This window comes from Echiichthys vipera, assembly GCF_963691815.1.
Source record: "Echiichthys vipera genome assembly, chromosome: 3".
Classification (NCBI taxonomy): domain Eukaryota; kingdom Metazoa; phylum Chordata; class Actinopteri; order Perciformes; family Trachinidae; genus Echiichthys; species Echiichthys vipera.
In genome coordinates, this window is record NC_139828.1 from 12,429,799 (window position 1) to 12,457,151 (window position 27,353).

General features: G+C 40.4%; 1 protein-coding gene across 1 annotated transcript; it reads right to left on the reverse strand.

Moving 5' to 3' along the window:
• Positions 1 to 9,798: 9,798 nt before the first annotated feature.
• On the reverse strand, positions 9,799 to 26,839 carry cdc34a (cell division cycle 34 homolog a). The gene is made up of 5 exons (XM_083940728.1): positions 26,424 to 26,839; positions 15,150 to 15,236; positions 14,924 to 15,021; positions 12,751 to 12,885; positions 9,799 to 12,612 (listed from the first exon to the last, which is right to left on the reverse strand). Exons 1-5 carry the CDS (start codon positions 26,604 to 26,606, stop codon positions 12,390 to 12,392), a joined length of 726 nt encoding a protein of 241 aa, XP_083796854.1. The 5' UTR covers positions 26,607 to 26,839; the 3' UTR covers positions 9,799 to 12,389.
• Between the last annotated feature and the right edge of the window lie 514 nt (positions 26,840 to 27,353).

A 27,353-nucleotide genomic window follows, 5' to 3' on the forward strand; every position in this document is an offset into this window, starting at 1 on the left:
GTTCCCACCAGTGGGATGTGTGGGCGTGTGGAGTAGGTGCAGTCAGGTGTGTCTGAAATTAATACACAGGAGGGGGAAGATGTAAATGATCAGAGGATGGTTACTCCACAGGGAGCAGAGAGATAAAAATAACACCTTGGTGTTGTCTGATGATGCAGACAATGATGAAACCTCAGGTATTTAAAGGATCTGATGGGATAAAGAGGGAATATTGACTACAGAAGCTGCAGAGTTAAACTCCTACGGTACTAAAGCTTCTGAAAGGCTATCTTTAAAGAACTGCAGTTAATTTACTCGGCTTATTACATTTGAGGACAGAACTAACACGTCTCAACAAGCAGCAGTGTGAAATGATACACAATCAACCATAATTAAATTATAAAACAATATTTACAACACATGAAACAATCATAATTGTGTTTAGACAGCAGAGTGGCTTCATTGATTGGTGGTGTAAATATAGAGTTAACATTAACAATATCAAAGAGGGGGAGTTTTTCTATCAGGATGATTTGTGGAGACCAAATTTAAAGTTGCATTTTTTTATTGTATCATTCGTCAGGATTGTATTATGAAATTATTAAATTAATGATTGTATACATGAAATATTTGTGCTCCTCATTTGTGGCCATTTTATCCTTTAAACTAAGAAAATACAGATTTAATTTCTGTTTTTTCGTTTTACTAAAAGTAAATAAATAAATAAATAAATAAAGCCAGGTGGAGAAAAAAAAGGTTAAAAAAAACTCACCTATTCCGGACTGCCTATACCCCACTTAACCATCAATATTGTCTTTTCTTAACTGTTTTGTATTTCCTTCTTAGTGTTTTTATCTATTTTATTTATTTTTATCTATTTTGCAATTGTACGGTGTCCTCGAGTGCCCAGAGAGGCGCCCTCAAATTAAATGTATTATTATTTATTATTAAAACATAATTTTATAGTTTTGGCAAATCAAACAATATTATTGTTCCTATAAGATTAATTATCCGACAGCAGTTTATCCTTCTGCGTCTTTAGCTTACAGCATATGAACTTATGAGGATTAAGCGAAAAAAGTTGAAGAAAATTAAATTCAATACAAACTACAAACGAATATTCAGTTCAACAGGTGCCGACGCTTCATCCAAACACCAAAAATGTGTCTTCGTGTAGTCTGTTGGTAACACACTGCTCCCGTCTGCAGAAATTCATAAATGATATACTCACCGCACTACAGAAAGGGACACGCTCGTCTTTGTCCACTTTCTCAGCCAGTAACAGGTGTTTTCTCCCCGGGTAAGGCTGTGCGCTCCGCGGCGCTGCTCTGCGCCCTCAGACGGTCTCAGCTCCGGAGCGCCTGTCGTGCGTTTTATAGACGGCACAGTGCTGCAGCTGACCAATAAGATCAAACTGTGCGTTTCCGTGTTTCACAGCAGGACCAACAAGAAAACACACTGGTTACTCATCAGAGACAGAAGAATCTTACAGGTGGGTTGAACATTGTAACCAGCACAGCCACTGCTCAAATCCTGATGTTTTATGGGAATATTTGTGGACATCACTCTGCTCCTTTCATCTTGCTTTCTTTCCCCAGGGATGAAAAATCAGCACAGTTATGTTAATTGATTTCACTCTGTTGCATCTCAATCCATGAAACCCGCTTTGAAATCAAGCTTTCAACCATTAAAGCCAAGAAGAGACGTGACACTGGCCCCATCAAAATATATTTATATATATTTTCCCCCACTAGCACTGTTAGCACAGAGCTTTCCTGTGTCAGTAAATCATTATATTTAATTAGACTATTTGACCTCGAAAGGCGCATGCAGCTGAGCAGATAATGCAGTGTGGAGCACATGCACCTGTGTGGTTTAATTCAATTTACAGCTTCTTCTCTGTTTTTGTCCGTCTGTCTTTGGGTTTCACCGACTGATTGGTTTCCCTGGAAACATTGCTCTGGCAACAAATATATTTGTCAGTCTAACATAGGAAGGGCCCCACTGACTTCATTGATCTGCAAGACAAAAAGCCCTTTATTTGTCCAGAATGTTTGGTTTTGAGTCAAGTGCCACGCAACCCGTGCACTGAGAGGGGCTGCTTTAGAGATCACTTGCACAGAGCCAATAACATCGCTGCATTGACTTGACAGGAAGGGAGTTAGAAATGTACAGATTTCTGCTGTGAGAGTCAATATCTAGTGACAGCTTCCTTGCCTCCAGTGGCAACAACAGCTTTACAAACAGCTTATTAAAACAGCTGAATAGCCCTGGAAGAGAGGTCGGCTCTGCCTGCCTTGGATCAAATTAATTTCAGCTCCAGTATCAAATCTGTATTTCTCTATAACACCAAATATTCTTGACTGCACAAGCAACAATCAGAGTTAAAGATGACAGACAGCACTACACACAAGAGGGAAAAATATGTATTTCAGATAGTTTGGGTGAACTGTCCCTTTAAGATATGTCTGTGTGCTCTTGTTTCTGACTGTATTGCATGGGGTATGCACAGAAATATGCTAAAGCTCTTTCCGACGAAGCCTCGTCCGCCTCCAACCAGTGATAAAAGCAAGAACAAATGCCAAAAATATCAAGTGAAATGAAAACTGTTACAAAGTAGAAAACATGTTAATGCTGGATCACATCTCACAGAGTAAGAAGATGATTAAGAAGATAAGTTTTTAAGTATCTCACTCACAGAAACTTCAACCTACACTCGCATGTAAATAAAAGTAAAGTGTATTTGTATTGCACTTTTCAAAGACAGAAAGTGCTTTAAAAGGTCGTCAAACAACACACAAGAAAGCAATCATACTACATACTGTAAATATCACATACGCTCAATAAACAATTGAAATTAATTTGATATTTATCTGCCTTTTAATGTACCTGTTCACAGACACACAATGCATGAGTACCAGGAAAAACATGCATTTAACATTTACCAACCCACACGCAAACACATCCATGTCTGTTTACACATTCGTATGTGCAAATATGGACACGCATAAGAGTCCGGATCCAAAGAGGAGGATAAACCTGCAGGGTCACATTTTTCACCATGTGATGAAAGTGAACCCGGACACTGAGGTTCAGCCTGCAGTGATGAGGACACACATCACAGCCTCAGCGCGGCATGTAAACCATGTGAGCTGTTCCAGATCAGTGTGGAGATAATTACACGTCGTGCCTTCTGAGTTCATTCTCTGATGCAGTCAGCGAGTGTGAAAAGAGACACTTACCATATAGATTGCAGAGGCACATTTGAACCCTCACCCTCTGCTGTCATCATAAGCCGGGCGGGAGTCACTCAGCAGCCTAAAGACACTTGACCGGTCACACTTGTTTTTAATTCGGACTGACCAGAGAATCGCTGACAACTGGCAGATCAGCTGACTCACTGATGGGGATTTTAATCATGATATATTATTACTGTGAAGACGTAAGAAAATATGCATCCCAATCTTCAAATTGTTTGTTTGCATGAAACTCCAAAAATGTGTAAATTAAACAGAAACAACACACATGGATGTATACTGACATTCGGTCTGTGTGAGATGTTTCTGAGTTTTTGATGATCATTTCTGCAGATGTTTAATTATCAAGAGTACATTCTCTGCATCAGAGCTTTAAAATCTCCTTTATGTTACGAGCCAGTGTCTACAACAAAGAACGTATACAGGGTGTCCCAAAAAATGCAAACACACTTTAAATAATTGTTAAGTAGGTATTTATTAAAATTCATTTCATTTTCAAAATGTAACAGAATATACAAACATCATTTTATTGTTTTGTCACAGCCTGTTCTCAAGCTGATGTCTGTTCTAGTCCAGACACTGCTGCACTATACAATTTTCCGGGACACCCTGTATGTGAAAATGGTCAAAAGAAATGGGAATTTTTGAGTTATCTTCCTTGGAAAACATCTTAATCGATTATTAAAACAGTTTTCAGCCCACTGACGAATAAATGAATCAGTGTTCAAAACTACAGTTCACTACACAACCTAAAGTTTTATCACATACATGATAAACCTCCTTACAAAAATGTAAAAAAGTCTACCTTATAAATGCAACATAATGTAAACTAATATATGAAAGCATGTTGAAATGGAGACATTATCATCAGAGGGATATCTGAATGTCACAGCACTCTCTACTCACACTGTTAACAGCTCCCTTTACGAAATAATGAGTCGGTACACAAGCGCCTGTGAATCTTCAGCCGAGGAAAGGTTAACGTGTCTGTTCAGCTCTCATTAAGGGGCCAGACCCTACATCTCTGTCAGTCTGAAAATGTTAGGAACACTGAGGCTATTACGAACCCAACAGTACAGACGTGCAGTGCTTCAGTCTGTGGCTGCTTGTTCTCTCAGTGGATAGACAGGTGTAACTACCAGCCGGAGGAACTCTGCATGCTTTAAAAGTAAAAGTAGCAATACCACACGGTATACATACTCTGTTATGAAGAAACGCCCTGCATACAAAATTTGAGTTAAGTAAAAGTGCCATATTGATTATAAAGCAGGTCGAGCTGCTGTATAAATACTGTGAAAGTATCAAAACGCCCAGTTAGGGATGTATCAGTCAGCGCTTTAATGATAAACCACAGGGAAATCAGTGCTGTCCAGGATCACCCAAAGTTACCAACCTGGTTTTGTTTTGCTTCAATGAGAAGATTCAATTTCAATTCCATTTCAATACAATTCAATCAAATGTATAGTGTCAAATTATAACAAAAGTTATCTCAAGACACTTTACATATAGAATATGTAAAGACCACACTCTATACTTATTTATGATTTACAGAGACCAAACAATCCCCCATGAGTAGCAACAAGTCGGACTATCTTTAATAAAAGTAGAAGTAATTATTGTAATTATTATATACAGTATTAACTAAGCAATCTTGTGCATACAGTGGCAACAAAAACCTTCCCTTTAACAGGCAGGAACGTCGGACAGACCCAGCTCTGTGGAGGACGGACATCTGTCTGCTCCGGTTGGGGAGGAAGAAAAGAAGAGAGAGGGACAGAAAGACAGACAGACACACACAAAGACAGACACAGAAATACAGACACAAAGACAGACGGACAGACAGATACAAAGACAGACAAACAGACACAAAGACAGACAGACAGATACAAAGATAGTCAGACGAACACAAAGACAGACAGATACAAAGACAGCCAGTCCCAGAGATGCAAGCAACCAGAAAAGAAAAGTAACTATAATAATACATATATTTATGTGAATATGACTTATAGATGATGGTGGGAGACAGTGACAACACAGATTTTTCAGCCTGACCCTGAAATCATATTTGGTTTTTTATGAGTGCAGAGAGAAAGTTGGTCGAACGCTGTCTGCAGAACAGGCAGAAAGAAAATCCCTGCAAATGGATTTTTATTATTTTAATGTTTATGCTAACAAATAGCGCCACTAGTTTTATTGGTGGTTTTCAATAAAAGTTGGTGTGCGTCAGTAATTTTTGAACATTTTCAGCACATTTTAACAACTAACTATACTATAGAACTATACAGAAGAGAAAATTCTCATATCAAAGATATTAAACATGGGACATTAAATTGGTACACACTCCCTGTCTCCTAAATGGCCGTGGCCTCGTCTTAAAGTGTAGTGAACATCTTGTGGATGGATGAAAGTTATGTCTAATTTATTCATATTTTCTTTTGCTGACATTAAATACTCACACATCAATATTTAGCATTACAGAAATGAGTCATCTAGGGCGTTTGCGAACATAGTTGACGTTAGTTTAGCTGTCAGATCTCGTGAGATACAAAAACAAACAAAGTTTTATTTTTCTGATGATGTCCATCTGAAAAATGCCATTTTAGGAGATATGTGACTTGTGAAAAATGGGTCCAATATCTACTTTAAATAGTAAATAGTATTAGCGGTGACTGTAGGGCTAAGGAGTCCTTCATAATCATGTTCTCTTCTCCGACTGGAATCAATACACTCAAGAGGTGGGAAGAAACACGGGACACAGATGCAGGAAATTACACCGTCTTACGGTTTTAAAACATCTCTGTTCAGATTCTGAATCAGGATTTTGATCAACCATCAAAGGTACAAGACTTACCGTGAGCTTCGAGATTGTGAAACGATGGTTTATGCTCCTGTAGAAGTTCAAATTATATCAGCCTTGTCTTAAGAGAAAAAGTGCCGTTACAGTCATTCCACGGCTGCAATGACGGCACAGAGACATCCCAGATGCAGAAGACCCGTAAACACTGACCAATCAGAGCAGACTTGGCTTTTTCAGGAGGCAGACTGACAAATTGGGAGTACAGGTATATTCAGACAGACGGTACCAGAAAAATAATGTTGAAAGTAAAGTTAAAGTGTGTAACATGATCAAGTAGAAGTCCAAAATACAAGTACTGAATGGACCTGAAAATGAGCCCAATACGGGACCTTTAAAGTACCAAATGTAAAAGTAGCTCCTCACGTACATCACTTTAATTAAGTAGTTAGAAAAGGTGGATCTAATTTAACTAGTTTATATATTGATGGTAGTTTGTGAATTTTCCTGACTGGCTTCCTGAAAGGACAGGAAGTATGAGTTTCTGCTGTTACGTAGAAACATGCGTAATATGAAACACAAGGGTGTCAGACTGAGCTCTGCAGGAGGTCTGGTGCACCTTGTCCCTTGTCCATCAGTTCCTTTGTACAGTGTGTGTGTGTGTGTGTGTGTGTGTGTGTGTGTGTGTGTGAGTGTGTGTGTGTGTGTGTGTGTGTGTGTGTGTGTGTGTGTGTGTGTGTGTGTGTGTGTGTGTGTGTGTGTGTGTGTGTGTGTGTGTGTGTGTGTGTGTGTGTGTGTGTGTGTGTGTGTGTGTGTGTGTGTGTGTGTGTGTGCGTGGTAACACCATGGTCACTCATTACAGTTGTCGCGTCATAGGGTCCATTTTTACCCCACTCTGTCTTATTGTTGCCAACCATCTTTTTTCTCCTTCCTTGCCAACCCGCTTCCACACAACTTCTGTTGCCTTGGAGACATTTCATATCCTGACACATGGACCCCCCCACCTCCCCCATTCTCTCCTCCTCCCCTCTATCAGAAACTGTCCTCCCCCTCTCATCTCACATTTCCTCACCTCTCCGGTCTGTTCCAGTTCACCCAGTTCACTCATTTCTCTGGACGTCGCAGGTCACCAAGGGGCTCTGACTCGGCTAAGACCTGGAGATCTGCTGCCAAACCACCAGCTGGAGCAGGAGTAGGGGAGGGGGCAAGGTCGCAGTGTGAACCCGCCGAGAGAGTTACATCGGGCTCTGATCCAGATCCATGTCCTGCAGTTTAAACAGAGTGACGTCCTTTTTCACTGTATGAAAGAAACCCACAGAGAGAGAGAGAGAGAAGCAATGCTGCAAATGCCAGGATCATCTCTGTGTCTTTCTGGTCCACTGAACTGGCATTTGGATTGAACACATGCAGGGCAAAATGTTAGATCTGTCGCCACAGGAAACTAATTTGATGCACTCTGTGGGGAGAAAAAGGATGGGAAGACCTGGGAGCACAGGGCAGAGTTGGGAAACAGAAGAAAAAAATCATGGAAAGATTACACGCACACACACACACACACACACACACACACACACACACACACACACACACACACACACACAGCCGGCCTGAGACACCATTCATCTACTTTACTTTGTCAGGTGCGCCTTCCTTTATCGCAATTCACAGATTAATGATTTTCATTTTCCAGATCAGAGTCACATGTGGGTCAACTTTAACAGCAAGAAAGTGGAGATAATAAAACGTATAATTCACGCGCAGGAGCGGCATATAAGAGCACGGCATGAGTCATACTGGCCGTCTGTACACAGAGTCGCAGTGGGTGATGAGAAAAGTGGAAATGACCAGACACTCTGGCACTTTGATATGAGAGTGAAATATATGGCCCATATCTCGCTCCTATGTCTGTATATTACAGCAGATGGCAGCGCCCCCTACTGGAGAATAATGCAACATAAAAATTAATACATTGACAATCAACTACATCTCATTTCCAAGCACCTTAAAAGAAAAAACTACTACTGCACTACTACACAACTGGACAACACCGTGCAAAGCCTTTTACCTCAGCTGCTTTTCTAATCTGTATATTTTAACTTAATTGTTATTTGTATATTTTATTGTTATATATATATGTTTTACCCTTCTTATATATTTAAAACGTGTTGTTGTAAATTGCACCATCTGGATGACACTTAAATTTGGTCGAACTATGTGCAATGACATTGAAGAGCTTCTGATTCTAGGATTGTGAGCAGTATTAGACATTTGAGCTGAGAGAAGCAAGAGAAACATACATTTAATTGACTGTTATTGGAGAAAAAAGTAACCAATGACACTCATGTGGGAGATGGATTTGACTCCTAAAGCTTTGTAGTCACTCAGGCTTTTTACAAACCACATGAAGCTTCAAACGTAACAAGAAACAAGCTGCTGCTGCCCTCTAGAGGCAAAAAGAAGTCACACAATGCATATACAGTATATACCAAACAGCTGAACCTCACTGTAAAATAAAGTCAAAAACATACATAGGAGCAGTCAGTATGACTCAGTTATTGCAGTGTTGTTTGTGTAGTTATTCAGAAAAAGAAAAAACAGTCTTACCTTCTTGCAGGATCACATTCATTCCTAAAAGCATCTGTAAGAATTGAAAATTACTACATTTCCCTACAAGTTGGATCTACCAAAAAACACTCTTTTTCTGTCCCCAGTGAAGCTGCCTAGACAAGACAGGAAGCACTTGGCCTTTAGTGCCAACAGCATTTTTTTAAAGTTTGATGGATTCAAGTCTATTTCCTGTTACTTGCTTCTGATAAATTTCTCCACAGCAAAGAAATCGTGACATGCAAGAAGCTGCACCAACTCAGATGCAGAGTTAAGCATTTTTATGAAGGCGACAGAAGACGAGGAAAAGGAATCCATGTCCGTTTAGAAAAGTGATTTCCCAAATTCCCACTTGTAGATGAAAGCACAGAAGGCATCAGCAAATCAATAAAGTCTCTACCACCCTCTGAGTCCAGCAGGTGATGAGTGGGTACACATCCCATCATGCACTTTCCTCTCATGGTTGAAAAGGTCCCATGTTATTAAAAAGTGACATTTCTCTATATTATAAAGCAGGTCGATGTGCTATATAAAAACTGTGAAAGTAACAAAACTCAATCCGCAGAGAAATGCACACAGCCCGTATTCAGAAACAGTCTTTAAATGAAATAAGGTGCCCTTAGAGTCATTCCCTGGCTGCAACGACAGTGCAGACCAAGAAGACCAAACTTGGCTTTTTCAGGAGCGGGGGCTTAAAAGGCTTTGTTTAAGTGGGGTTGTATTTATCCAGAGTCAGTGTAATACCTACAGACACGGAAGCGAATTAATGTACTGCTGTGGACGGGGACAACACTCTCAATATTTAAGACACCAAAACCATCCATTTTAGTCTAAATGTACACTAGAATATTTTCATGGCTTTACTTTGCAGTCAGACAACGGAGTGTTTGTGTGTTTGAAAAAAACATGTTCAAAATAGAGGTATGAAGATAAGAACAAGCACAATATGGGACCATTAACAAACCATGAAGGGAAAGCGAAGAAGGAAGGACATGAGTCTTACATTTCCCATTTCAGTGTCTTTAAAACCCAAGTCAACCATTTACCCCACACCTCAATAAAAGCCAGCCGATATCTAATAAAGATCTTTATTTCAGATTTTAAATAGATTTACAAACCATAAGAAAAAAAGAAAATATAAACAAGAAAAAAAAAACAAAACATCAAGTGATCGTCAAATATCCACATGTGCATATCAAGGTAGAGATTGTAAACAGTCCTTTGAAGCCAAAAAGTGAGACTCCCCGGGGGTCAGGTTAACTCAGCTGGAGAAGCATTTGTTTGTTTGTTTGTTGGTATGTGTGTTTTTTTTTTCCTTTCCTGAGGTTCTTGTAGTTTTTTTGTGATTAACTGCTGGGTTTTTCCCTCAGTGATGCTGCCACCAATCAGAGCTCAGAGAACTGGGGGACGAGTGGGGCGGAAAGACGATAAAAATAACAGTAGTTTGACAAAAAAAAATTAAAATAAATGACATCCCATTCACCAGAACGTAGCCGGGGGAGGATCATTCATAGGCGGTGTGATGGACACACACAATGATAACTCATTCCTGAGCACTCAGGGCGTGAGAAAGGGCTCAAATCATTTCTGCCTGGTGTGCTGTGTCAGTTTGGTTCTGCATACGTTTCCTGCCGTTATATCTGTGTACAAACGTTGGTACATTTAGTCGTTCTTCCGTGAACCATCCTGGGTTTTTAACAATCAGGTCAAACATTTGCAGCACAAAGATAGAAAACATTGCAGCTCACACCACAATTTGGAAATAAAAGATTACATTATAACAGTAAAAGAAGCCCCCCCCCCCCCCCCAAAAAAAGAACAACTTAAAACCCACAGCCCAATGACAACAGCTTTAGACAAAAATCAAATAGAGGGCCTTTATCTCTGGAAACAAACCCGACTCTTACAGCAGACCTAAAACCACAAACATCATAACAGCATGCTAGTGAAGAACCATTCTCCCGTTTCATGCTCAAAGATCAACCCTATCCCCGTTTCTTCACACACACACACACACAAAACATGGTTACAGTGATGATGGGAAATTCATCACAAATACTGTTGGATGGTGATAACGTGTCTTGACTGTGCAACAGAGCACTCCCGGCAGTTAGGAGAGAAGAAACGACCTCTGACTGTGTAGACTGAGAAACAACCCCCCCCCCCCCCCGTCAGTCTGCATATTCGTCTGGCAATTTTCATTCTTCTGAATCCCTCACACTGCTACGATATCTCCTCTGAGGTAACAGGGTTCATTGATTCAGGTGAGTCAAGATGGCTGCAGCCCCAGTGAGCATTTCAGAGGGGGGCGAGCAGAACCACCACTAGGGGGCGAGCTCTGATGAAAGCTAGTGTACAATCTCACTCTCGTTTCTCCTGCTCTGGAGAATTGTGCTACTCTTGAGTTAAAATAACAAAGCGGCGACGAACAAAAGACGGATACGACACGTGTCCATCTCTGACCAATTACATGGTCAGTCCAAAGCCCCTCACAGGCTGTAAAACTCAAGCTGGAGTTCAGGTCAGACTGTTGAAAGGCTCAGCTTTACTGCCACGTTTAAAGCACTGCATATTAAGTAGGTTCAAGCACTGACTGCATAGTTTGTTTTAAATACAGTACATTGGATTTCATGAGCAGCAGCAGGCTCAGCTAGCTGTTTCTTATTCCAGGCCACTAGTAGCACATGCTTGCATGGTGAAGGCTGCGTGGCAGTCAAGAGGACGTTTGTTGGATTCTGATCTACATTCCAGTCTTTAGTTCAGCTGTTGGAGCTTACTCCTTTCTCACTCTGGACGAATCTGACAGGTCATAAACACGTTTGTTCCATCAGAGGGGAGCTGTTTGCACGGTGTCCCCACCTGAGAGACCCTCTGCCACCTTTGTTTGTGTGGCTGCTTTGATCCGCTGTGTATATCCGTCTGTCCCACAAGTCATTCAGCTCTGATATCTGGGAGTGAGGGAAGGCACAAGGGAGTGTGAACAGCTTTTTTTAGCAGATGACTTTCCTGTTTGGAGCAACTCAAGCCGTGGGGCTCAAAAAAAAAAAGAAAAAAGGTCTTTAAACCAGGGATCACACACACGGCTCAGGCAGCAGTTACTCGGCTGTTCAAAAAACACTGAGCGCCAATTTTTCTATATTAGTTTCCTCTGCAAATGCTCCCTGCGGGCTCTGCTCTGATCTGACCTGTGACGTTGACATTCCACCACGCTACTGTCGTCGAGAAAAGGCGTGACCATTCCTCAGCCAAATGTTCTACAAAAAAACTTGGCCATCAGACAGGCCCCCCCCCACCTCAAAGCCGGAGTAGGGAACAGGTCTTGGAGCTAAAATGCTTCAGAGGAAATTTAAACCAGTTATCAGTGCAAACAGAAGCAGATGAGGAAGTACTATTACTGTAAGTTGTGCTGATGTGTGTGTGTGTGAGCAAGTGTGTGTATATCATGTGTAACCTCTACTCAGACGACAAATGAAAAAAAAAAAAAAAAAAAAAAAAAAAAAAGAGAGAAACATGTAAGAAACAAACAAAAACAACTCTGTAGCTTTCTTTTCTTCGATGCATCAGGTTTTAGTGTGCGTACTGTGACTGCACATGTGACAGGAGGACAGGGGAGCCTGTGCTAAGTGAGGAAGATGAGGGGTTGATTCAGGAAGAGGAGGGGGATGGGAATTAAAGTTCAGTCCATGACAAGAGAGGGAGGTGTGTGTGGCGGGTGACGGCAGGGGCTGGTCAGGGGACATCCGGGGAAGGTGAGGTCAGGAGTCCTCGTTGCCCGAGTCATCGTCGTCATAGCAACAGTCCTCGTTGTCGTCCTCGTCGTCGTCCTCCAGTTCCTCATCGTCGTAGTAGTCGTCGTATAAGAGGTTGGAGCCGTCGTCTGTGGGCGGGACTTGGGTGCGGACACAATACTCGTCCAATGTAACGGGAACCTTGACGCCGTCCCGCTCGGCCTCGGCTTTGGTGGCCACCACCTGCTTTCTGAATGACAGGAGAGAACAACGAACACAGATGAGGCCACACAGAGCGTCACTGCTGGTACTGTGTGTACTCGCTACACTGACAAGCTCCCATTTGAAGGGTGAAGAGAGCTGTTTTTTAAATTTCTCCTGGTGGTACCTGATGATCTCGATGTATTCTCTGTCCTTGCCCTTGCTGTCCCTCCACTTGCGGTACATGACAGATGCATCCACGTTGGCCGGGGAGAAAGTGTTGGGCTCGTTCAGCAAAGAGATGACACTGAGCAGGATGGTCCTGAGAGAGAGGTCAGAGATTAAAATACAGGAAAGCAATAGGACAGAGCAAACACAGGAACTCAGGGTGGGGAAGGGAAGATGGAGGTAAGACGAGACAAGAGACATTGAGAACGCAGGACAAAGAGGTGTACAGAGATGGAAAGAAAGGACACATGGACAAAGAGAGAAAGAGTGGGGGAGGGGGAGAGATGAAGGTTGGGGTGAGACAACCAGTCTGCGAAAGCCCAGAACGTTCATTTGTCTCTTCTGTCATCTGTTGAATTTAGCTCCAAGAGCCGCTCATTAGAGATACAGACAGACAGTGGCGTTATTCCCACCAGCTCTCCTTTTTTCTTGAGACAAAATGAGGGACTGATTTTGTTGTTGTGGTCATCAGCTCAGGGGCTTCAGAGGACCCATTACAGTGGTTCTATCCAGCTATGATAAAGTGTCCGTTATACAGAAAACCAAAGTATTTGAATAAATAAAAAGTTTTTAATAGATTATTACCCAATGATCTATATAATAAAATCCATCATAACAGCATTAAGATGTATAACAAAGGGATGAAAACCCTTGAAATTGTCTATGCGTTTCTATGACATCAGTATCTTACAGCCATGACTTAGAAGATATTTTAAAAACAGCTGATGCCAGCAGCTACATTAGCCTACAATAATAGACCACAACTAAGGAAACGTCTTTGCATGTTTACTGTCAAACCACAACAGGATGACATTGAAATCCTGCTAGGTTGGTAATCAGTCTAAAAACTTAACTGGAGGTCAATCTGGTAATACTTACTTCCAGCAACTTGTAAGAAATGGACTGCGAGCTGCATACACACTTACATGATACAGAAAGCCTTTAGTCGGTCTTGATCATTGGACAAATAGACAATGGGGGGGAACTTGGACAGCGGAAGGAGGGGAGGGAAGTGACATCACATTAAAAGGTTCAAACTGTAACGTTCAGAAAACCTTTGTTATTAACAACAAGGTGCGAGCTACTTTTGGCCAAAACAGTGAGACTGAACGTGATTGATCGGCATCATAGAATGATGTAAAACGCCACGAAGCAACTAAAGGCAAATACATCCTGCGCAGCCGAGCAACAGCCAGTTGGTCGACCTTAGCTTAGGTTACAGTGAGCTATCGTAGTAAGCAAGCAGAGTAAGGTCAGCCAGCTAGTGCGGAAAATTAGTGAGACAACAACATCTGTTACTAGTTTCTCCATGGCACTGGAGTTAACATAAGAATTTAGATTGATTAATGGAGTTCGACTCATGACCTGAGGAGGACAGCAATGCGTTTGTCAAGTCATCATCATCATAAGAAGGAGGTCAGCCAGCAAGCTGCAAAGCTGCAAACGTCAAGCCACTCGAGAGTCGGGATGAGTTAGCTGACGTTATCCACTCGAGGCAGTATTTTGCTACGTTATGGAGCTAGAAACTTGTCCGCATGGTATAATTAGCTTACATTAGCAGCTAAAAACACAATTTATTTCACGTTAGTGTTTCCTCTAAGATTTTTTATCAGCACTGGGGGAAAACGGTTTGGGGTGTGAACCCCAGCCCCGAGAGTCTGATCACAGACTGCCCTGAGTCCAACTCCCCACCGGCTGAGCAAACTCGTTGCTCCAGTTACACAGGACGGCCGCAAAATGTGTATGGAAACACAATAGTGTGGGTGTCGATCTTTTGTTGACGTTAGCAGACTCGGGGACTCGGAAGCACACAAAACACACACATCCTTCGGAGACAGAAACCTTTGTACCAAGTCCTTTAACTGAAAGATGCCTACAGGCTGTTAAAGGCAACCGAGTATGTTGGGAAAGGTTTTTAAGTCACGTTACAAACCAGTCACCCATTGATGAGAAAAAAAGAATTAATACATGTACTGTAAATAGATACACACAGAACTTTTAAGGTGAAAAGCGAATGAAAATCAATGCCAGCACAGGCGCCAAACCACAAATTTGATCCCAATCTGAGATGACTGCCCACCTGTCAATGCAGGGATGTAGGCACGTGTGTGTATTAACATTATGTTGTGTACCTGACGTTCTGTGTGGGGTTCCACCTCTCTGAAGGCAACTCTCCGCTCTGTGGATCGTCCACTGGTGGGTGCAGGATAGAGATGCAGACATCCCCGTTCTAGGGACATGAGAATACACCAACATGTTCAGACAATATTTTAGTTATAGCCGCTCAGATAAGGTTAAAAGATTTTTAAAAACCTAGGATTAAGCATTTAAAAATCATTCTAAACCGATCACAGTTACCTCATAAATGTTGGGGTGCCACATTTTGGTGAGGAAGCGAAAAGCCGGGGGAGAGTACGGGTAGTCGACAGGGAACTTGATCCGAGCCTGAGGGCGGGAGAAAACACATATTAGCAATGTGAGAGGCAGGCAGTTTATCTACACTTCTCCTTTGCCAACAGACAAGTTGTGACTACTTCCCTCCAAACTATTGCTGTTTGGGAGAACCACTTCCACCGTTGCGGTTAAATGTGCCTTACTGTCTCAAATATAAGTAAAGGGTGAATCATTTTGCAAAATTCAGGCTGCCTTTAGAGCACTAGTGGTCTCCTTTGCTTAAAGAAAACCTACAGTTTGTGCTGGATACACACATACTTTTGCTAAAAACAACCCTGCTTGTGGGCTCCGTCTCCTAGGGGTAACTGAATCCAAAAATGCAAGTCTGTACAATGATGCAGAAGCAATACACACACACACACAGTGGGGAGAGAGTGCTTCATTCTTAACGGTTTTTTCTTCACAAAGACCTTTGCTTGCAGCGCTGGTGTCAACAAGCAGCTGCTGAATAAAGATCTCCACCGTCATGCTGATCAGCGTCAATAGTGATTGAAAGAATCCTATAAATAGTAGCTGTACAGTCATGGCAAACCGTACTGAGGTGGCTGAGCATGGAAGAACTAATGACAGTGTAACGTAATATGGTGTGGAGGGAGGGAGAGAGGCTCGAGTGCATTCAGCTGCCGAGTGTGTGAAGCTTAGAGACACACTGATGGTGGGGTGGGGTGGGATGGGGGCTACTGCTGGTATAAAGACATTGTGGGGGTTTGTCCTCTCCAGCTGTCACTGCAACCCAAGACAATCCACTACTCACACCCGTGTTCCGCTATAATATGGCCTCCCACTGAAACCACACCCATGCACACACTGTATAAATGCTACTATGCGTAGAGGACCCATCCTCCTGTCCTGTTGGGATGGGTGGGGGCTTGATTACACACACGCACGTCACTCACAGCAGGAATCCTTCTGCTTATCCCCCACTGTCATATACATACATACATACATAAACACACTTGCTCACATTTGCTGATTCGGCATGGTCAGCTGGTCCTCGCCACAGTGAACCTACAAGCGGGAGGAAGGGGGATCGGCTGCACTGGGAGCAGGAAGGTGGTGGAGTAGTAGTGGGGGGAGGAACGGGGGATTTCACTTGGAATAAAAAGGGGCTGTGCTCTATATAATACTTGTGCTTAACGTTAAGGTCATAACGCTCTTTGGATGCAACGTAATATTTAAACCAGGCTGGATTTAGCTGAAACATATCAACAATCAGACTAAAACGCTAAAAGTGTGACCTGTTAGTGGCCACAGAATCTATCCATAATAGCTGTATTTCAGGGTCTGTTATCTATAAAGTGTGTCAGTATGTCCTGACCCTAAATACAAGAGAAACATTTGTTGTATTTGTCTTTAGTGATCCTGCTCTCACCATTTAAAACCAGAGCAGAGAGGAAACACTGACACAGCCCTGGGAGAATGCCGCTTGTAGGAAAAAAACAAAAAACAAAAATCCCTGGGTCTGACTGACCCTGCCAGAAAGCTGGCGGCCCTTCAGAGTGCAGGGTTCAGGCCAACATTGTACACTATACAGGCAAAAGTGCAACACACAGCAGCCAGCCAGGAGAGGGGAGGAAAGAGAGGACCGGGGAGAACAGCGAGGTGAGAGCTGGATTTATCTACCAAAACAATATCAGCATCGAGATCATATCTGTCGACTGGCTGACAAATAGGCACAGATAATCTTATCTTGTATGGGAAATCTCCTTTCCTCCATATCATGTCTGAACGACTGTGGTCATTCAGCATAACTTTCAGAAAACATTTGGACCAATTCAGAAGGGATGGAAATGGTGTAAAAGAGAACTAGAGGGCATTCGGCTGAACGTAACGCCGGGCCAACGCTCCCAGTGGGCAAAGTGGTTTATGTTTGTTTTCCAGTTGTTTGTTTGTCCCAGACATCTTTAGTATTGTGGCATTTTATGGATTTCTTTTTTCAAAAATTATTTTGCAAAGAACTCTATCCATCTAGTTTCCAACATCCAACTTTTTATGACATCTTGGAAGCAAAATGACGATCAGACATTAAAGAAAACACTTTGTCCAACCACAGACCAACCCATGGTCTGTGGTTACACACAGAAATGGTACCAACTACTCAGCATTACTGCTTTCATTATAGGATGCCCGTACATACATGAATAAAAAATGATCCCACTCACTATGCATCAACACTATGAAATAGCTTCATTCATCACAATCCTGCGAGTCTGAGCAAGCTACAAGTAAAGCAGGAAGGAGGGGATATGCATTAAGGATAAGTGTGAGCATTGATCCCTTTGAGAAGGTAAGAGCATGATTTCACAATGCAGCTTACCAAGAGGCTTTAAAACCATATTCCTTGCACATAATAACACAAACACAAGCAATGCATACAGTCACCATTTAGATCTTCATGATATTATCAAAATAAAATGGACAAAGTCAAGAGATTTAAACCCACTTTTTCGATACAGACACTAGTTTCAGAACTGCCTTAATGCTGGCATCGATATCAGCTAGTACGCAAGTCTGTACTGATCCAATACCAGGTATTTTAGCCCTGAAATACATCTACTTTAAAAGTAGTTTCTGTTCCTTTTAATTTATGGCTGACTAAAGTAATAAAAGAATGTTGAATGTTTAATAAAGAATTTAACCTGAACCAGGCCATACACAACATTCATATCACATCAGTAATAACACATTTAATTAATTTAGCCTTTATTAAGCCAGGGAAGACGCACTGAGACCAAGATCTAAAGGATAACAAATATTTTGTTAATGCACTGGTATCAGATCAGTACTCTATTGGCCGTTACACAAGTTCAGGCATCGGAATTGGTATCAGGAAGCTTCAGGAAGTTCCCGCACGGTAAATATAATTTGGTCTTTCAAGATTGGGTTGTGCTGTTGATGTGCTAACTGGCTAATGAGCGTCTTGAATCTGTCCAGTTTTACTTTAACGACAAATACAGATTACCACTGCCTGCTGGTATGAAGAGTTATTTCCTCTCTTGCAGGCGCAGAACATACGTGCTAGTTTGCTGTGAGGTGCAGTCTTTGCAGTGTGCAAACCCTGGATTGATGGAGGGAGGAGAGAATGGTTGGATGGGGGAGAGAAGTGTGATGTGGCCTAAACACAGATTCTTGGTTGACGCATTTGCTGCAGAGCTTCAGCTTGTCTTCTGTCTCATCAGCAGCGAGCAGGCAGAACAGAAAAACAAGGAGAGTGAAGAGGGAGGACGATGCAGCGTGGTCTTCGAAGGCCAGCATCACCTTTCCCTTTTGAGTTTCCAGGGATCACGATCATGTATTGTTAAGATCTTTTCCCATCCTTACTATAAACAAATCATTAATCAACTATTTTGCCAATTGGATGAAAAAGTAAAAATTCCAGCTTCTTAAATGTGAATATGTTCTGGTTTATTAACTCCTCTGTGACAGTAAACTAAAGATCTTTGAGTTGTGAACAAAAGAAGACATTTGAGGATGTCATATCTTGGGCTTTGACACAATTTTATGACATTTTATAGATCAAACAACTAATCGATTAATTGAGAAGATAAATGACAGATTAATAAACAATGAAATAATTTAGTTGCTCCCCTATCTCAGAGTAGTCTCTACTGTAAAACACCCACTCTCTCTTCTCACTGTCTCCAACTACTGGGACTTTTTGCTTCAGATCCATCACAAAGTGCTAGCCTAGTGCACTTGCTGCAACACGCTACAGCTGACTTGCATGTCATGCCTCATAATTGGATTGAGCACAGAATTAACAGCATCCACGGTCAAAAGGTGAGTAACCCTGAAGAAGCTCATTTGAAGAGCAGCCAGTTTCCTGCCAAGCATGCAAAAAAAAAAGGACTTATGAAATGCTTGTTACTGAGAATGCAGAGTACAAAATGAGCCTCCTCATTTTGTGAAAATCTTTCTTGGATTGTGAGCTAGAAAGCTGCCTTGAAAGAGAGCGCAGGAATGAGAGTGAACGCGCCCACCCTGTGGAAAATGACAGCAAGGCGAAGTAAACCAGGTCAATGCAAAGACCCTGAACAGAACAAATCATTCTGTTCTCCCCGAGCACCTCTTCGCCTTCCCTGGAGACCTTATCCTCACACACCCACCCAAGGAAAAAGGTCCTTGTGTAGAGCAAATTCCATACTCTAACACACACATAGAGGTCCCAGAGATTATCATGTTCGCACTTGGGCCCCTGCCTCATTAAGTAACCAAGGAGGAGGACGTTAAGAAGGAAAAGGATCAAAAGCTGAGGCTGTGTTACAAACTGAAATTTCCATGCGTTGCGATCACCCCAGAATCAAACAAACAGCCTGTGCAGCTACGTTTATGACGCAAGATTACCACATCGGTGGCCCATACAGGAAGAGAAACAGAACACATGGCCATGGCTCCAGGGGATGGTTATAACTGTCTACTGGGGCCCCACGCTCACCTCTATTCACAGCAGGCTCTCCTTTCAAAAGAGGCACCACTGCAAGGAAGGGCTCTGCCTGCTCTTGATCTGGCAGTTTCTGTATTCCCTCTTCTTTCCTCTGCTCGGCTCTCATTTCTCTGTGACACAGCTAGAGGGGGAAACATGACTCCGGCAGCTCAGCCGGGCTCGGCCCAGCCAAGCCCTCTGCAGCCGGGTTGGGTCCTCTTGCCTGTACCCTCCCCCCCGACTGCTACAGCAAGGCTAGCATGGAGCTGGTACAAATTACGCACCAAAGGAGGAAGGAAGGAAGGCAAAGAGTCAGCTGCTTAACAGAACTGAGTGTTTGTCGACTGATTGTCTGAAACTAAAAAAGACAGACAGACCAGATCAAAAGCCGCCCCTCTTTTTCATGTTTGCTGGGAAGAAGAGGTCTGTCAGTGTTTACTAAACCATTTGGGAACACCACATGGCTGGGATATGGAAGATGTTATGTTTCACAGTATATTTCAGGACCCCATTTAGGTCATAATTACATGCAACAAAAATACAATTAATGCTTCCAGGTGCTGACACAGCAGCCCTTCAAATATGCATCCAATTTCACATATCCCAGGCTTTTTCATGGCAATGCAAACTGGAGCAGGAAGGGGAGTAAAAATCTGTCAAATGTGAACTGACAGACACTGGTGTCACCGGAAAAGCAATGTCATACATCATCAAGTGAAGTTTATGGACCTGCGCACATCTTTATGGCCGTCCTTGTTGTGTTAAACACAATGAGGACACAGGAGCACAGTAAATGTGGTGGGTTTTGTGTTTTATGTTATTCCGCCATTGATAGCACTACAATATATATTTATAAAAACAATAAGACAATATATGAATACAGAAAAACAGAGTTCCACAATAACCAATCGCTGAATCATCTCATTAGTTCCAGCAAAAGTAAATCATTTGGAGAGTTTTTGCCTGGTATAGATATGAAACTAATACTTTATGAAATTAAACCAGAACTTCAGATATGCTGTAATGTATGCCATATAAGGTAAAGCATATTGGTTGAGCCTGTTCACAGCCCAGGCCCCTTGGAAACTACAGCGAGTGATGACTTTTGGGTTGTTGAGGAGGGGGTTCGGATTAGGTCACTATATGCAGAGAAGCGCTGTGGTTTACTACATGTTCAAGTACCTTTCCCTTTTGGCATTTCAATGTGTATATATTTCAGTAAGTATGACACAAAACTGCAAGCTGTCAGAAAACTGTAGTGTGTAATCGCTATTGCAGTTGCCAATCGGGGATCCAAATGAAAAGCAAGGGGCTCCTTAGCAAATAAAACATTTTTGGGGAGACCAAAACATCTGAAAAATCAAACAAACAATCAGGGTTTTAAATGACTCGTGTTTCAAGTGTAATTTATTTTTTTTCATATGTTTGAAATAAAGCATTCATTCATTCAGTGTAGCCAGGGATTATGCCTGCCATCATTTTTCTAGATGGCATGTTGAATAATGGAAAGTATTCATTAGGCTTGTAAAGTGACATCATAATAGTGTGACTGTAGTATTTCAGAAATCTTAATTTCACTTCTTGTTTTTGTAAGACTTTCCCAGGTTCAAGAAAATTCAAAAAGAGGAAACAGAGATGTTACAGAGAAAAGACACAGACACACACAGTGACAAACCAGAGATCTACTTGAGAACCCACTGATCTCGATTTTATGTTTTGGTCATAATTCGATTTGTCTGGTGATGCCAAGTAAATCTTGGCATCACCAAACAAATCGCAAATGCTTAGAAGTCGGGGCCCTCTCGGTTAATTTTCAATTTCCAAGGGCTGTTATTAATGATGCATAGCAAAATGCTTCTGGGTGCAATTGGAAAGACCTACAACCAATCACAGCAAATAAACTGTGGTGTTTGCGCAGTGGACAACAATGACGGACAGGTTACAATCTTTCTCAAATAACAGCTTAACCGTACACTATTCATTTCTGAAAACATTTTAAGTAAGAAATGGGCACTACAGTAACAGAATAATGAGTCATATTTGATCTGCACTATTTAGTTTGACAGTTTGATCCAAATTTTGTGAGCCTTAAAATCTCCGCAGACCGGAGACGCGGTCGCAGTCACACTGTCCATTCGTACCGTGCCCAAGCACGCTTTGCGGCAAAAGTCTAGTTAATTTGACCAGTGTGACTACAACTCCGCACCAAGGCTCGGTTGAGAGAGGTGGGCTTTAGCAAAGCACGTTTGCACATGTACACGCACAAGCAAGAGCATTGGTCCTGATGTCTATTCATATGCGACTGTTCTCCGTGGCGGACATTAAAGGTGCCGCCGAAAGGTTCCAGAGGATGCAGAGGAGTGTTTACTGCAGATTTGGTCATTTTAAGTGGGCCACGGGGGGAGAGGGACAATCACCCCAAAGCACGGGGCATGGTACAAATGGACAGTTTGAGTTTGCGCTCTATACTAGGGCATCATCTTAAACCTGCCCCACATGACATAAGTGGTTGTGACTGGTCCGTACAATGTCAAGCTGCTGGAAATCTCTCTGCATGTGAGATGGTCCAGAACAATGAAACATGAGTTGGCAGATCTACAGACACGATTACCAAACGACACAATTTTTCCCAAACAGGATTTCTGTCAATGTTGGTAGTTTTTTTTAAATCACACTGGTGTTTGTTCAAGTGTTAGCTTTTCGTTTATGTCTGGTTTTTCTTACTTATTTGATGTTATGATTGACTCGTGCCTGATCACTACTGAGCCGACTGGTTGCAAAATTACAGCATGGTGGCGCCCATTCCTGGGATATTTTGGCTTCACTGTTGTACAGTGGAAGGGAGTGGAGCCACCTCGTCCATCTTTATATGAAGTCTATGGAGTGGACATTCAAACTGTCACTGTCCAAACACTTCTTTAAGTTTGTGCTCTGGGTGAAAGCAACCCAGCTAATCTGCTTCATACATGCCCCAGGCTGACGGACTGGCACTCTTCCAGTTATCATCCGACACTCTGGGCCTGGAGGGATACTTCACATGACAAAACAGAAGGCACACACACAAAAGGACCTTAAGCTTTGAAATGTCTCAGAAGAATCAGTGAATGAATATCAGGGCCTACTGCGAGACCAACAGGTCAATTTACCATTTATCACAGTGTGTATATTTGTGGGTCCAGGACAGTTATCTAACGCTTGAAAGGCAAGCCAATATGTCTTGGCCCACTGTGTGCCTGCAGTCATAATCTATTTGTCATGGTGTGACTCTTTGAGAGCAACACCCATGTGAAATAAATACCTGACTCAGCCAGGTTTCGTATGACGTCATACCTGCACTGTTTCGAATGAACAGGCAGCTGCAGCGTGCCTTGGCAGTCTGTTTGTTTGGGTAACCTGGATCAGAACAGGGAGGGGTTTTTTCTTTTTTTGTTAGAATATGGGAAACTGGTTTGATGGAAACCCAGCAGAGAACAATGAGTCACAACCATGCGGTGGATCTCACAGCCCGGCTGTGCATTCCTGGCCCGACAAAGGAATCCTGTACACAGCAGCACCCACATGGATACACTGAACACCGTCTACGGTAGCCTGGCCGGCTTGTGATTGTGTTCACAGGCTTCAAAATGACCAGAGGCAAAACGAACAAGCTTCTCAAGAACTGGAATAACACAGAACTGTACAGCTGAAGTGATAGTTTACAAACAGAAAGCAGTTACAAAATGCTGGATAATCTGAACACCTTCACTCATACATTACATTTAATAGAACATGATATGTAAATAACTAAGGCTAATGCAAGACTTAGCCTCATAAGCCAATGACAAAAAGCCCTTTGTAAAGAAAGAGACCATGCAAAATTAGAGTATGTTGTTATTTTTGTTTACTTCTCCAAGACAAATGTAAATGTTCTTTCAGGGCCCTGGCCTACATAATTCTTGTCCTTTTCTCAGAAACACAGGACCATTATGCACCCTCATTAAAAGCTCAGACAAAGTAATAAATCAAAAGTTCTTTATCATGAACAACCATATTAGCATTTCTTGGGTGAGCAGCAAGCCCCTCTGTGTTTTGCAGTATCTGAACTTGATTGTCACACACTCATTTAGGTTTTAGACAAATCAATAGTGGCAATTAATGCAATGCTATTCTATTTACAATGTAGGTGTGTGGGTTCAAGTGGGTCTAAAATCAGGAACAGCAGGTTCAGCTTTTTGGAAAACAAGTCAGTACAGCAACCAGTAGTTCAGTAAGGTCACAGCCATGGTGCCATGAAAATAAACGTAGAGCTTACGTTACAGATCGTTTTGCTTATTTTCAAACCAAGACAATTCAGTAGTTAATAAGTTAGTGGAGGATTTCTAAACGACCAACTCTTTGGTCCGTAACATTTACTCATAAACAGGAAAACATCTGAAAACCAACTCATTTACACCCTCAAGGGAGGAAGTGTGCAAGGAAACAAATCAAAATGGCATACACAGTACGAGCTACCAAAAGATTGACAAGCTAACAAAAACAGCAGGGTTATGTACATTATTGATTGAGTTTAGTTGAAAATTCAAACAAGAAGCCCATTCAAACTAGGGCTGTTGATTTGTAAAGAAAAGCACAAAGGAAATGATTGAATTAGTTTGCTAATGGGCTTGGCTAATCAGAGCAACATTAAAATGTTCTTTTGTGGACTATTATTAGTCATTAACTCCTTGTAATCTATTACTGATTTAAGAACATTTTCAGATACATTGGTTAACACAAAGGTAACGTGTCTAACGTGATCGTGATGCTGACTGGGACCTCAAATAATCTCTTTAAAGTTTTGTTTACAAGCTAGCAATGGCAAATGATTGATTATAATTGTTTTTTTTTGTTGTTTACTTATTAATTTAGATTATTATTTATTTTTTCTTAATTTCCCTTCTTTACCACTCTATTCTATTTACTTGTTATTGTTGTTTATTTTAATTCTGAATCTATTTCTATTTTGGATACTAAAACATATCAATAACTTTATCATTTTATTAAATTAAATAAATATACAAGGAATTATAATATATATTTGATAGGCATATATGAGTAATAACTTGTATTTTGTAAGATATTTAACTTAAAAAAATGGCGGATTTTGGAAAAATAAAGAAATAATAAAGAATTAAAAATAATAAAATAAATGTATGATAGAGGTAGTTGCAAACTAACAATGCATTGTGGAGAAGGGTTGGGATTAAGTATATATTTCTCTTTAGTTGTGTAATATTATTATTTTCTGTATGACCTTTTCTGTTTTAAGTTTGAAATAAAATGTATTAAAAAAAAAAAATCCTGATTTTAATTTACTAATTCATCGGTAATTTTTGATTTCATTAAATAAATATATAAAAAAAAAATTATTTCATAAGAATAAATTAGAATAAATAAATTGTATTTGGTAAGATGCTTATTATGTTAAAAAATGTTTGGTTGAGTTTGGAAATAATAATAATAATAATAATAATAATAATAATAAAGACAGTTAAAAATAAAAATAAACATATGACAGAGGAAGCTTGAAACAAAATTTAAATATAAAAACCCTGATTGAAAAGTTGATTTTACATCACCAATTCATTAATAAGTTTATAAATACAATTAAATAAATATGCAATATTGATAGTAATATATGCAAAATAAATCGTATTTGGTAAGATACTGTTTGGGAAATAATAATAAATAATATTAATAATAATAATAATAAAGACAGTTACAAATACGAAAAATTACAGTATGACAGAGGATGCTTGAAACAAAATGTAAATAAAAATAATAAAAAAAATCCTGATTGCATGGAGTTTATATACTTTGATTTACTAATTCATCAGTAAGTTTATAATTGTTTTATTTAATTAAATAAATATGCAGAAAAATATCATGAGAAATAAATTGTATTTGGTAAGATACTGTTTGGAAAATAATAATAAATAATAATAATAATAATAATAATAATAATAATAATAATAATAGACAGTTACAAATAAAAATGACAGTATGCTTGAAAATAAATTTAAATTTAAAAAACCCTGATTGCATAGAGTTTATATACTTTAATTTACCACTTCATCAGTAAGTTTAGAATTTTTAGATTTAATTAAATAAATATGCAGAGAAATATCATGAGAAATAAATAGTACTTGGTAATATACTGTTTGGAAAATAAAAATAAATAATAAAATTAAAAATAATAATAATAATGATAAAAATAATAAAGACAGTTACTAATAACAAAATTACAGTATAACAGAGGATGCTTGAAACTAAATTTAAATTAAAAAAAATCCTGATTGCATTGAGTTTATGTACTTTAATTTACTAATTCATCAGTAAATAAATATGCTGAAAAATATATTAATTCATTGGAATATGTGAGAAATATATTGAATTTGGTAAGATACTGTTTGTAAAATAATAAATAATAATAATAAGAAAAACACAAAAAATTAAATAAATGTAAAACGGGGGAAGCTTGAAACTAAATTAGGAAATAAAATAAAAATAAAAACCCTGATTGAAAGGAGTTGATTTAAAGTTGAACAAAGAAGTGCAGTTATATCACAGCAGCTGGCGTTAAACAGGGAACAACCGCCGTTTAACCGAGTGCACACCATTAACTGCTGTTGAAGACGGTTAAGTTAACCGTTGGACAGTTAAATGACTTAAACGTTGGCTTAAATGTAGCAGCTAAAGAACAATAGATCGACTGCTAGCTAACATTAGCCACTCACCTTAAAATAACCACCCTCGTAGTGTGTGTTGGGGGGTCCGAATATCGCCACTTCCCAGTTGTACATGTCCGACTCGTCCACCAAAGTTATCTTGAACCCTTCGACCGGCTCGTCTTGGAGACTTTTCATCTCCAGCATAAGTGCTTTTTGGGAACTGGCTACATGATGTCCATGCTGAGCCATAATCCACAACGAGTTTTTGTTTTTGTATAAATATAGACCAGCAAACACCCCACCACAGCTGTGACTCTGGGGAAGGACAAAGCTAACCGGCTCGGTGCGAACAATAACGGTAGCGAAAGAACGAAGCCCTTCCGAACAGAACGCGTGAACGTTGGTTTCCGTTAGAAAGGCTCCGGAACAGGATCTGAAAAAAAAAACCGCGACGACGGAGCTTTATTTCGCCGGAGCTTGTGCGTCTTCGTCTGTTGTGAACAATCCCGGGGAGCCCCAGTTATTAACGACCATCGAAACCTACCGACGACAAGGTACACACGTTTTACATTCCGTTTCCGGTTACAGCTTCCGAAATAAAGGTCCTATTTAGCTTGTTTATTTTTTTATTTATTTTTTATAAGCAAAAATAGATATTCATACAATAAGACCTTGTGCTAATAGTACATATATAAAAAAAAGTTGAATGTGTAGAATCTTTATTAAAAGCTTTATTTAAAAAAAAACTTTATTGATCTCGTTTGGATGACAGTGTATAAAAGAAATACAGTATAAGATCACTAATAAACTCTTAGCTAAATAAATACAGAAAGTATAACAAAAACAATAAACAGTAAACAATAAACTCTGAAGTAGGTGTAAGAATACAGGGAAAATAAAATTCACGGAAATTAAATCAGATAAGTTCAATGTAGAGAAAATGTATAAGATAAAATATGTATGACTGTATATGACAGAAATGAGCAGCAAGAATAA

Coding starts and splice junctions, on each gene's coding strand:
- cdc34a (XM_083940728.1), bottom strand. CDS start 26,606: ATGGCTCAGCATGGACATCATGTAGCCAGTTCCCAAAAAGCACTTATG. Junction 15,022..15,149: donor GGCACCCCAACATTTATGAG/GTAACTGTGATC, acceptor TCATGTCCCTAG/AACGGGGATGTCTGCATCTC. Junction 12,613..12,750: donor GAATACATCGAGATCATCAG/GTACCACCAGGA, acceptor CCTGTCATTCAG/AAAGCAGGTGGTGGCCACCA.